At 44.0% G+C, this 11,997-nt stretch overlaps 1 protein-coding gene across 1 annotated transcript in view; it reads right to left on the bottom strand.

Annotated features, from left to right (window-relative positions):
- The window catches only part of ZNF614 (zinc finger protein 614), a 28,301-nt gene extending 19,300 nt beyond the window's left edge, over positions 1-9,001 (bottom strand). Inside the window, exon 1 of the mRNA XM_066271312.1 lies at positions 8,378-9,001. Coding sequence (XP_066127409.1) covers positions 8,378-8,449 — 72 coding nt within the window. The 5' untranslated portion in view covers positions 8,450-9,001. The remainder of the gene's footprint in view (positions 1-8,377) is intronic.
- Positions 9,002-11,997: the final 2,996 nt, after the last annotated feature.

The raw sequence follows: 11,997 nt of genomic DNA on the forward strand, positions 1-11,997 counted from the left end.
AAAAAGAATATCTGGGATGCAGCAAAAGCAGTAATAAGAGGAAAGTTCATATCACTTCAGGCCTATATGAACAAACAAGAGAGAGCCGAAGTAAACCACTTAACTTCACACCTTAAGGAACTAGAAAAAGAAGAACAAAGACAACCCAAAACCAGCCGAAGAAAGGAGATAATAAAAATCAGAGCAGAAATAAATGAAATAGAGAACAGAAAAACTATAGAAAAAATCAATAAAACAAGGAGCTGGTTCTTTGAAAAGATCAACAAAATTGACAAACCCTTGGCAAGACTCACCAAGGAAAAAAGACACAGGACTCAAATAAATAAAATCCAAAATGAAAGAGGAGAGATCACCACAGACATCATAGATATACAAAGAATTATTGTAGAATACTATGAAAAATTATATGCCACCAAATACAACAATCTAGAAGAAATGGATAAATTCCTAGAACAATACAACCTTCCTAGACTGAGTCATGAAGAAGCAGAAAGCCTAAACAGACCAATCAGCAGGGAGGAAATAGAAAAAACTATTAAAAATCTCCCCAAAAATAAAAGTCCAGGCCCAGACAGTTATACTAGTGAATTCTATCAAACATTCAAAGAAGACTTGGTTCCTATTCTACTCAAAGTCTTCCAAAAAATTGAAGAAGAAGCAATACTTCCAAACACATTTTTTTTTTTTTTTTCTTCATTTTTCTGAAGCTGGAAACAGGGAGAGACAGTCAGACAGACTCCCGCATGCGCCCGACCGGGATCCACCCGGCACGCCCACCAGGGGCGGTGCTCTGCCCCCCAGGGGGCGATGCTCTGCCCATCCTGGGCGTCGCCATATTGCGACCAGAGCCACTCTAGCGCCTGAGGCAGAGGACACAGAGCCATGCCCAGCGCCCGGGCCATCTTTGCTCCATTGGAGCCTTGGCTGCAGAAGGGGAAGAGAGAGACAGAGAGGAAAGCGCGGCGGAGGGGTGGAGAAGCAAATGGGCGCTTCTCCTATGTGCCCTGGCCGGGAATCGAACCCGGGACCTCCACACGCTAGGCCGACGCTCTACCGCTGAGCCAACCGGCCAGGGCTCCAAACACATTTTATGAGGCCAACATAACCCTCATACCAAAACCTGGCAAGGATGGCACAAAGAAAGAAAACTACAGACCAATATCTCTAATGAATACAGATGCTAAAATACTAAACAAAATACTGGCAAACCGAATACAACAACATATTAAAAAAATAATACATTATGATCAAGTGGGATTCATCCCAGAATCTCAAGGATGGTTCAACATACGCAAAACAGTCAACACCATATCAACAAAACAAAGAACAAAAACCACATGATCTTATCAATAGATGCAGAAAAGGCTTTTGATAAAATACAACACAATTTTATGTTTAAGACTCTCAACAAAATGGGTATAGAAGGAAAATATCTCAACATGATAAAGGCCATATATGATAAACCATCAGCCAACATCCTATTAAACGGCATAAAACTAAGGACTTTCTACCTTAAATCAGGAACAAGACAGGGTTGTCCACTCTCTCCACTTTTATTCAATGTGGTGCTAGAAGTTCTGGCCAGAGCAATCAGACAAGACAAAGAAATAAAAGGCATCCATATCGGAAAAGAAGAAGTAAAGCTATCACTTTTTGCTGATGATATGATCCTATACATCGAAAACCCGAAGGACTCCACAAAAAGATTATTAGAAACAATAAACCAATACAGTAAGGTTGCAGGATACAAAATTAACATACAAAAGTCCATAGCCTTTCTATATGCCAACAATGAAATATTAGAAAACAAACTCAAAAAAATAATCCCCTTCACGATTGCAACAAAAAAAATAAAATACCTAGGAATAAACATAACAAAGAACATAAAGGACCTATATAATGAAAATTACAAAGCATTGTTAAGGGAAATCGAAAAAGATACAATGAGATGGAAAAATATTCCTTGTTCTTGGATAGGAAGAATAAATATAATCAAAATGGCCATATTACCCAAAGCAATATACAAATTTAATGCAATTCCCATCAAAATCCCTATGAGATTTTTTAAAGAAATGGAACAAAAAATCATCAGATTTATATGGAACTATAAAAAACCCCGAATAGCCAAAACAATCCTAAGGAAAAAGAATGAAGCTGGGGGCATTACAATACCTGACTTTAAACTATATTATAGGGCCACGATAATCAAAACAGCATGGTATTGGCAGAAAAATAGACACTCAGACCAATGGAACAGAATAGAAAACCCAGAAATAAAACCACATATATATGGTCAAATAATCTTTGATAAAGGGGCCAACAACACACAATGGAGAAAAGAAAGCCTCTTCAACAAATGGTGTTGGGAAAACTGGAAAGCCACATGCAAAAGAATGAAACTCGACTACAGCCTGTCCCCGTGTACTAAAATTAATTCAAAATGGATCAAAGACCTAAATATAAGACCTGAAACAATAAAGTACATAGAAGAAGACATAGGTACTAAAATCATGGACCTGGGTTTTAAAGAACATTTTATGAACTTGACTCCAATGGCAAGAGAAGTGAAGGCAAAGATAAATGAATGGGACTACATCAGAATTAAAAGTTTTTGCTCAGCAAGAGAAACTGATATCAAAATAAACAGACAGCCAACTATATGGGAACTGATATTTTCAAACGACAGCTCAGATAAGGGCCTAATATCCAAAATTTACAAAGAACTCATAAAACTCAACAACAAACAAACAAAACAAAGAAAACAATCCAATAAAAAAATGGGAAGAGGACATGAACAGACACTTCTCCCAGGAAGAGATACAAATGGCCAACAGATATATGAAAAGATGCTCAGCTTCATTAGTTATTAGAGAAATGCAAATCAAAACTACAATGAGATACCACCTCACTCCTGTTAGATTAGCTATTATCAACAAGACGGGTAATAGCAAATGTTGGAGAGGCTGTGGAGAAAAAGGAACCCTCATTCACTGTTGGTGGGACTGTAAAGTAGTACAACCATTATGGAGGAAAGTATGGTGGTTCCTCAAAAAACTGCAAATAGAACTACCTTATGACCCAGCAATCCCTCTACTGGGTATATACCCCAAAACCTCAGAAACATTGATACGTGAAGACACATGTAGCCCCATGTTCATTGCAGCACTGTTCACAGTGGCCAAGACATGGAAACAACCAAAAAGCCCTTCAATAGAAGACTGGATAAAGAAGATGTGGCACATATACACTATGGAATACTACTCAGCCATAAGAAATGATGACATCAGATCATTTACAGCAAAATGGTGGGATCTTGATAACATTATACGGAGTGAAATAAGTAAATCAGAAAAAAACAAGAACTACATGATTCCATACATTGGTGGAACATAAAAATGAGACTAAGAGACATGGACAAGAGTGTGGTGGTTACCAAGGGTGGGGGGGGAGGGAGGACATGGGAGGGAGGGAGGGAGAGAGTTAGGGGGAGGGGGAGGGGGAGGGGCACAGAGAACTAGATAGAGGGTGACGGAGGACAATCTGACTTTGGGCGAGGGGTTTGCAACATAATTTGATGACAAAATAACCTAGACATGTTTTCTTTGAATATATGTACCCTGATTTATTAATGTCATCCCATTACCATTAATAAAAATTTATAAAAAACAAAACAAAACAAAACTATTCAGTGATGGGAATGCTTTAAAACTGGATTGTGCTGACGGTTGCACAACTCTAGAAATTCCGTTCAAATCACTGACGTGTATACTTGTATGTGGTGAATTTTATGGTATAGAATGGATAGACCGCCTGACCTGTGGTGGTGCAGTGGATAAAGCGTCGACCTGGAAATGCTGAGGTCGCCGGTTCGAAACCCTGGGCTTGCCTGGTCAAGGCACATATGGGAGTTGATGCTTCCAGCTCCTCCCCCCTTCTCTCTCTCTTTCTCTCTCTCTCTCTCTCTCTCTCTCCTCTCTAAAATGAATAAATAAAATTAAAAAAAAAAAATAAATAGAATGGATAGACCGTAGACCTGGGAGATCACCAGCTTGAGCACAGGCTCATCCAGCTTGAGCAAGGGGTCCCCAGCTTGAGTGTGGGCTCATGAACATGATCCCATGGTTGCTGGTTTGGCTGGAGCTCCACCCTCCCCAAGGCACATTTTATTATTTATTTATTTATTTATTTTTTATTTTTCTGAAGCTGGAAATGGGGAGAGACAGACAGACTCCCGCATGCGCCGACCGGGATCCACCCGGCACGCCTACCAGGGGGCGACGCTCCGTCCACCAGGGGGCGATGCTCTGCCCCTCCTGGGCATCGCTCTGTTGCGACCAGAGCCACTCCAGCGCCCGGGCCATCTTTACTCCAATGGAGCCTCGCTGCGGGAGGGGAAGAGAGAGACAGTGAGGAAGGAGAGGGGGAGGGGTGGAGAAGCAGATGGGCGCCTCTCCTGTGTGCCCTGGCCAGGAATCGAACCCGGACCCCCGCATGCCAGGCCGAGGCTCCACCACTGAGCCAACCAGCCAGGGCCCCAAGGCACATATGAGAAAGCAATCAGTGAATAACTAACTAAGGAGCTGCTGCAATGAAGAATTGATGCTTCTCATCTCTCTCCCTTCCTGTTTCCCTCCCCTCCCCAAATTAAACCTTAATACAACTAACCACAGTGAATGAAGACTTCCTTTTCTAAGTACAAGAAAAAGAGGAGCCTGACCAGGTGGTGGCACAGTGGTCAGGCCTGGGACGCGGAGGACCCAGGTTGGAAATCCCAAGGTCAGCAGCTTGAGTGCGGGCTCATCTGGTTTGAACAAGGCTCACCAGCTTCAGCCCAAGGTCACTGGCTTGAGCAAGGGGTCACTCAGTCTGCTGTAGCCCCTGGTTAAGGCACATAGGAGAGAGCAATCAATGAACAACTAAGGTGCAGCAACAAAGAATTGACGCTTCTCATCTCTCTTCCTTCCTCTCTGTCTGTTCCTATCTCTGTTTCTCTCTGTCTCTATCACACACAAAAAAAGAGGAAATGAGCCTGACCAGGGAGTGGCAAAGTGAATAGAGCATCAGACTGTGATGTGGAGGACCCAGGTTTGAGAACCCGAGGTCGCCAGCTTGAGCACGGGCTCATCTGGTTTAAGCAAAGCTCACCAGCATGGCCCCAAGGTCGCTGGCTTGAGCAAGGGGTTACTCGGTCTGCTGTAGCCCCACAGTCAAGGCACATAAGAGAAAGCAATCAATGAACAACTAAAGTGCCACAACGAAAAACTGATGATTGATGCTTCTCATCTCTCTCTGTTCCTGTCTGTCCCTGTCTATCCCTCTCTCTGACTCTTTGTCTCTGTAAAAAAAAAAAAAAAAAAAGAGGAAATGGAAAAACACCAATTGTAACTGCAAAAAAGAGTCAAGAAGAAAATAAGTGTTTTTGTTTTTCTTTTTTAAAGACAGCAGAGAGAACAAGAGACAGAGTCAGGAACATCAAGCTGTTCTTGTATGTGCCCTGACCGGGAATTGAATCGGCATCCTCTGCACTTTGGGACAATGCTTCAAGCTATCCAGCTGGAGCTTAATTTTTTATTGATTGGTTGATTTTTAGAGAGAGAGAGAGAGAGAGAGAGAGAGGGAGGAAGGGAGAGGGGAAGGGGAAAGGAAGCATTCATTTGTTGTTCCACTTAGTTGTGCATTCATTGGTTGCTTCCAGTGTGTGCCCTGACTGGGAATGAACCTGCAACCTTTTTTCGGGCAACACTCTAACAGACTGAGCTAACTAGCCAGGGCCAGAAAAACAAAAGTTTACCAAGGAATAAACGTAGCCAGAAATCTCAAGTAGGAAAAAAAAAAGGCACAAAAATTTTAAAGTGGAGTGGGAGAATTTGTGTGATCAGAAAGTCAAAATGGCTTACTGAAATTATAATTAAACACTTGTCAATATTTTATGTCACTACCATTTACATAAATGAATGCAATTGATTCCAGATATACAATTGCAACAATTGGGAAATGTATAAATATAATCTCATCTGCAAGTATGATAATAAGGAATTAAACGATACAGTCAATTATCCTAATATTTTTACAGATTATCACAAATGCAGGAAAAAAAAAGGCTCTCAACCCTGCAACAGATTACAGGGTAAAGGAGATAGATATTTTTACTTGAATCACGATGATCCTAAAAGGAAATATCCAAAAAAAGTATAGTAAACTTGGAGGCAAGAACAAAATCTACAAACTACATCTTTAACAGTAAACATAGCATTAGCTCGTTCAGAACCACAAAGAATTGTGAGCGGATAGTGAAAGAGCAGTGATGTGGTAGTGGTAACACAAGGGGCACCAGAACTCAACAAATAGATCAAAGCCACGCCATGTTAGAGTCAGAGCCTACAACTTGCAAACCAGAAGAAACTTACCAGTAAAAAAAAATAATACTGTAACGATAACTATCAATAGCTTGCTCATACCACAAGCCTTGACTCATACCATAAAAGAAAAACAGACCAAACACCATTTCCCCATATCCGCAATCTTCCACAGAAACTACAGACAGATATAATAAACTCAACATCTAGGAGCAGCTGGGGGTTCTTCTCGTCAAGAGAGAACTACTCCGTCTGTGAAGAACAGCTTTTCTCGCTTGCAGGCTGGCGCCTCTCTCTCTCTCTCTCCCCCTCTCCCCCTCTCCTCCCCCCACAGGCGTGCATCTCCTAAATTCTAAGGACCCCAGGAGACTTGCAAGCAGTAGAGCAACAGGGCAGGGGCAGCTCATCCCGGCTAATCCCCTGAACCTGTTTACAAAGCCCCCTTTTCTCTGACTTAGTGGTCCAAAGCAGCTCCGTCTGGGCTTTCTCCTGTTGCTTCTTCTGTTCTAAGCCCTTCCCTACTTCACTGTCCCCAGCTTTAATAAACATACTCTCAAAATAAAATAAAATACTTTAAAAAGGATAAAAAATAAAACCCTGCTTTTCCACTTCACTCCAAGGTTCGCTCTAGAATTCATTCTTGGGAGAAACCAAGAACCCTCTTGGCTCCTGTCCCCTCCTAGGAATTTGTCCCTCCGGCCTCAGTGGGACACACACACGTTTTTAGTAAGGTCCCTAGGAGGTCGGACTTGAACTTGAAATAGTGAACTGGCTTTGGATGAAACGGGGGAAATGCAGCCTTCAGGTCTTTTTCGGCATTCAAGGTTTGAGCCGGGACCTAGTGATCATTGGAGGCCCTGACCTCCCTTCAGAGTGACAACCCCACCAGGGGTCTTTGTGACTGAGCTCTCTGCTGAACGCCGTATTTTTTTTTTTTTCTTTCATTTTTCTGAAGTTGGAAACAGGGAGAGACAGTCAGACAGACTCCCGCACGCGCCCGACCGGGATCCACCCGGCACGCCCACCATGGGGCGACGCTCTGCCCACCAGGGGGCGATGCTCTGCCCATCCTGGGCGTCGCCATATTGCGACCAAAGCCACTCTAGCGCCTGAGGCAGAGGACACAGAGCCATCCCCAGCGCCCGGGCCATCTTTGCTCCAATGGAGCCTTGGCTGCGGGAGGGGAAGAGAGAGACAGAGAGGAAAGCCCGGCGTAGGGGTGGAGAAGCAAATGGGCGCTTCTCCTGTGTGCCCTGGCTGGGAATCGAACCCGGGTCCTCCGCACGCTAGGCCGACGCTCTACCGCTGAGCCAACCGGCCAGGGCTGAACGCCGTATTTTAAACTACAAACACGCCCCAGAAACCCACAGGGGGACCCCCGCCCCCAACCCGGGCTTCTCGACCTCCGAGCACCCCCCACCCCGTTCACGGAGAGACTTTCGGCCCCAGCGTTCAGCAGCTTACCGTATTTCCCCATGTATAATATACACCTTTTCCCCAAAAAAACTTGGGGTCTAAAAACTGGGTGCGTCTTATACGGTGGTTGCAGATTTTTTTTTACTTGCATTTCCCGCTTGTTTTCGCGCTCATTGTTGAAGATAGTGATTCGTCATCAGACACGGATGAGGACAAGGTAATGGAAGTTTAGACAGGGATGAGGAGTTGTATGAATTTTATGAGGAATAGAACTTGAGTTCAATCACTTTATGTAATACTTTTCTTTTTTTCAAATTTCGGGCCCCAAAATGAAGGTGCATCTTATACATGGGAGCGTCTTATACACGGGGAAATACGCACAAGCCGAGCGACCCACGTGGACCTCCAAGCCTGACAGAGCCGGACTGTCTCGGTGAATGACTTATTTCTTCAGACTCTTAGTCCCTGCCTGTCAGAAGTCCCGTCACCAAGGCCCAGATTCCTCAGTGACAGAATCCGAAAAAATTCCCCGCCACGGTCCTCTACATCCACTCACTTGTCACGAACCCCGCTACCCGAGAATCCGAGCCCGGAGCCCAACTCACCCGATCCCGAGCCTCTCCAGACACCAGCGGCAGTGACAAAAGGCCGAGTCCACGTCCGAAGCCACCTGCCATTCAGTGACTTCCCTCCGCAGTCCCTAGGGACGCTAACCGGCCGGCACCAAGGAGTCCCGCTAGGATCGCAAGTGATGCAGGACTTCCGAGCTCTGCCTCTGGCCCCCGCTCTGTGACGTCAAGTAGCCGCGCCCACCGCGCCGTTTGTGACGGGAGGGGCCGTAAGGGCCGTGGGAAGAAACCGCGGTTGTTCCTGGTCACCTCGCTGCTTTCACCTCCCTGTCGCGAGGGATGGTTAACAATGCTGCGTTATCGGCGTAAGATATCAGAGGCGGGAGCCTCTTCGAGGCCGCGGTGGCGAGCTCTGCAGGCTGGGGAACAAGGAGAGATGGCGGCGCCCTTGGTGAACTAGGGAGCTGAGACTTTGGTGCACTGTGGGCGCGGCCATCTTAGGCGAAGGCAGGTGCCGGTACAGCAGAGTTTGCTAAGATCCCGGAGGGTTTGTAGAAGCCGAAATATCAGCGGAGACGTGGTGGCCACATAGTTGATAGGTCAAGGCTTCTATCTACGGAGAGCGCGGTTGTGTGTGGAGTAAGGCCTTTGTACAGTAGTTTAGCAGGAAGACAGCCCTCGAAAGGGCGGGGCTCGGTAAAAATGATACTCCTGTCATGGCAGTGGAAACATGCTCCCTCTAGTGGGGAAAGGAATGAAGTGAAGGTGCAAATGTGTGGAAGTTTCCTTTCAAATATGATATAAATGAAGACGGTGGGATATTTGAGAACATGAAATTATGAGGTAACACAATTATATTTCGCATAGTTCCCAGCTTCAAAAAAAGAGCACATTTAAAAATGTTATTTTATACAGGCACGAGGTTTAACTGTAGAGGATTTAAGTAGATATTCTCTCTTTTTATTTTATTTTTTTACTTTTATTTATTCACTTTAGAGAGGAGAGAGAGAGAGAGAGAGAGAGGAGAGAGAGACAGGGGGGAGGAGGTGGAAGCATCAACTCCCATATGTGCCTTGACCAGGCAAGCCCAGGGTTTCGAACCGGCGACCTCAGCATTTCCAGGTCGACGCTTTATCCACTGCGCCACCACAGGTCAGGCTTAAGTAGATATTTCCTTTATAGAAAGCAACCTGGATCCATTAAAATTTTCATTTTATTTGACGCAGCAATTCTGAATTATTTGGTAAAAAAAATTTCCTAGTCTTAATCAGTGAGGTTTTTGTCATTTAAAAAAAGGAAAAAATTTAAAGTATAATGATAAGTATTTTGGAACATCCACTTAGCATAACAGTCTATATAGCAATTAAAAATAATATACTACAATTGCCACTATAAATTAAAAAGATAACTTATTCAGAGGATAAAAAAACAGATCTGCAGGACAGTATGTATATATGTATTCTATGACCCTGTTATGGAAATAAATCATAAATGTTTGTCTTTTTGAAAATTGTGATTAGTTAAATACAACATTTACTTTAGGATTTGTATTCATGGATAGAGAGTACCAGAAGTTTCATATTCCCAATTTTTGTGATTCTTCATTGTAAATAATGGCTTTATAATAATCCCACATTAGCCTGACCAGGCGGTGGCGCAGTGGATAGAGCATCAGACTGGGACGCGGAGGACCCAGGTCCGAGACCCCGAGGTCGCCAGCTTGAGTGTGAGCTCATCTGCTTTGAGCAAGGCTCACCAGCTTGAGCCCAAGGTCGCTGGCTCGAGCAAGGGGTCACTCAGTTTGCTGTAGCCCCGGGGTCTAGGCACATATGAGAAAGCAATCAATGAACAACTAAGGAACCACAAGGAAGAATTGATGTTTCTCATCTCTCTCCCTTCCTGTCTATCTGACTCTCTCTCTGTCTCTGCCACAAAAAACAAACAAAAAAACCCCCACATTACTTTAGTATTATAAAAATGTTGAGTTTAGGAAAGTTTTAGAATAATGTAGTTGTTCATAATATAGTCAAAATAGTCTCATTTTCCATAAAAAATATACTTTCATGTATTTGAAAACTTTGAAAAAAGATATAGTTAATAACACTTGGGTCTTAGGTACAGTTATTGGTGACTTAAAATTTTCATTTGGCCTGACCTATGGTGGTGCAGTGGATAAAGCACCACCTGGAGTGCTGAGGTCTCTGGTTCAAAACCCCAGGCTTGCCCAGTCAAGGCACATACGAGAAGCAACTACTACAAGTTGATGCTTCCTGCTCCTCTCCCAGCCTTTCTCTCTTTCTTTTTCTTTTTTTCAAGTGAGAGAAGGAGATAGACTCCCCTATGTGCCCCAACCAGGATCCACCCAGCAACCCCATCTGGGGCCAGATGCTGCAATCAACTGAGCTATCCTCAGTGCCTAAGGCCAATGCTCAGACCAATAGAGCCACTGGCTGTGAGAGGCAAAGAGAGAGAGAGAAGGGGGAGAGAGAGGGAGGAGTCAAATAGATGGTTGCTTCTCATGTGCGCCCCGACCTGGGATCAAGCCCTAGATGTCTGCATGCCAGACTGATGCTCTATCCACCGAAACAACCGGCCAGGGCCTCTCTCTTTCTTATCTCTAAAAGCTAATCAATAAAATCTTTTTAAAAAAAGAAAAAAAATTGTTCATTTGGCTCTGGCCGAGTAGCTCAGGTGGTTAGAGCGTGCCCAGGTATGAACAACAAATTGTTTCTCTCTCATTTCCTTTCCAAAAATGAGTAAGTAAAATTTAAAAATATATGTTCTTCATTTGCTTATATGTTTTCTAATTTGTAAGTTAATTTTTTTCATAATTTCTTAATAGTAAGAGCACTATATTTCCCTCGAGGTTTAAATTTAGTTCTGTTCACCTGGGATATCAAGTTCTTTTTTTTTTTTTTTTTTAATTTTATTTATTTTATTTTTTACAGAGACAGAGAGTGAGTCAGAGAGAGGGATAGACAGGGACAGACAGACAGGAACGGAGAGAGATGAGAAGCATCAATCATTAGTTTTTCATTGCGCATTGCAACACCTTAGTTGTTCATTGATTGCTTTCTCACATGTGCCTTGACCGCGGGCCTTCAGCAGACCGAGCAACCCCTTGCTGGAGCCAGCGACCTTGGGTCCAAACTGGTGAGCCTCGCTCAAACCAGATGAGACCGCACTCAAGCTGGCGACCTTGGGGTCTCGAACCTGGGTCCTTCCGCATCCCAGTCCGACTCTCTATCCACTGCGCCACCACCAGGTCAGGCGGATATCAAGTTCTTAAAGGTTGAGTTCAGCATCTGGTCCAGAGAGCTCAGGGCAGCTGGGAAAGTCTTTTCTGGGACCCTGACTGATAAGTTTCAGGAATGAGCTGATGAGATGTTGCCATGCAGTAGATGAAGTTTCACAGGACAAGAAATGAAAAGGATCTGAGGGCCTGGATGGTAGAGAGATCATGTCTAATTCTTTTTTTTTTTTTACAGAGACAGAGTCAGAGAGAGGGATACACAGGGACAGACAGACAGGAACGGAGAGATGAGAAGCATCAATCATTAGTTTTTCTTTGCGCATTGCAACACCTTAGTTGTTCATTGATTGCTTTCTCATATGTGCCTTGACCGCGGGCCTTCAGCGGACCGAGTAACTCCTCA

The sequence above is a fragment of the Saccopteryx bilineata genome, chromosome 3 (genome assembly GCF_036850765.1).
Source record: "Saccopteryx bilineata isolate mSacBil1 chromosome 3, mSacBil1_pri_phased_curated, whole genome shotgun sequence".
In the NCBI taxonomy this organism is placed as follows: domain Eukaryota; kingdom Metazoa; phylum Chordata; class Mammalia; order Chiroptera; family Emballonuridae; genus Saccopteryx; species Saccopteryx bilineata.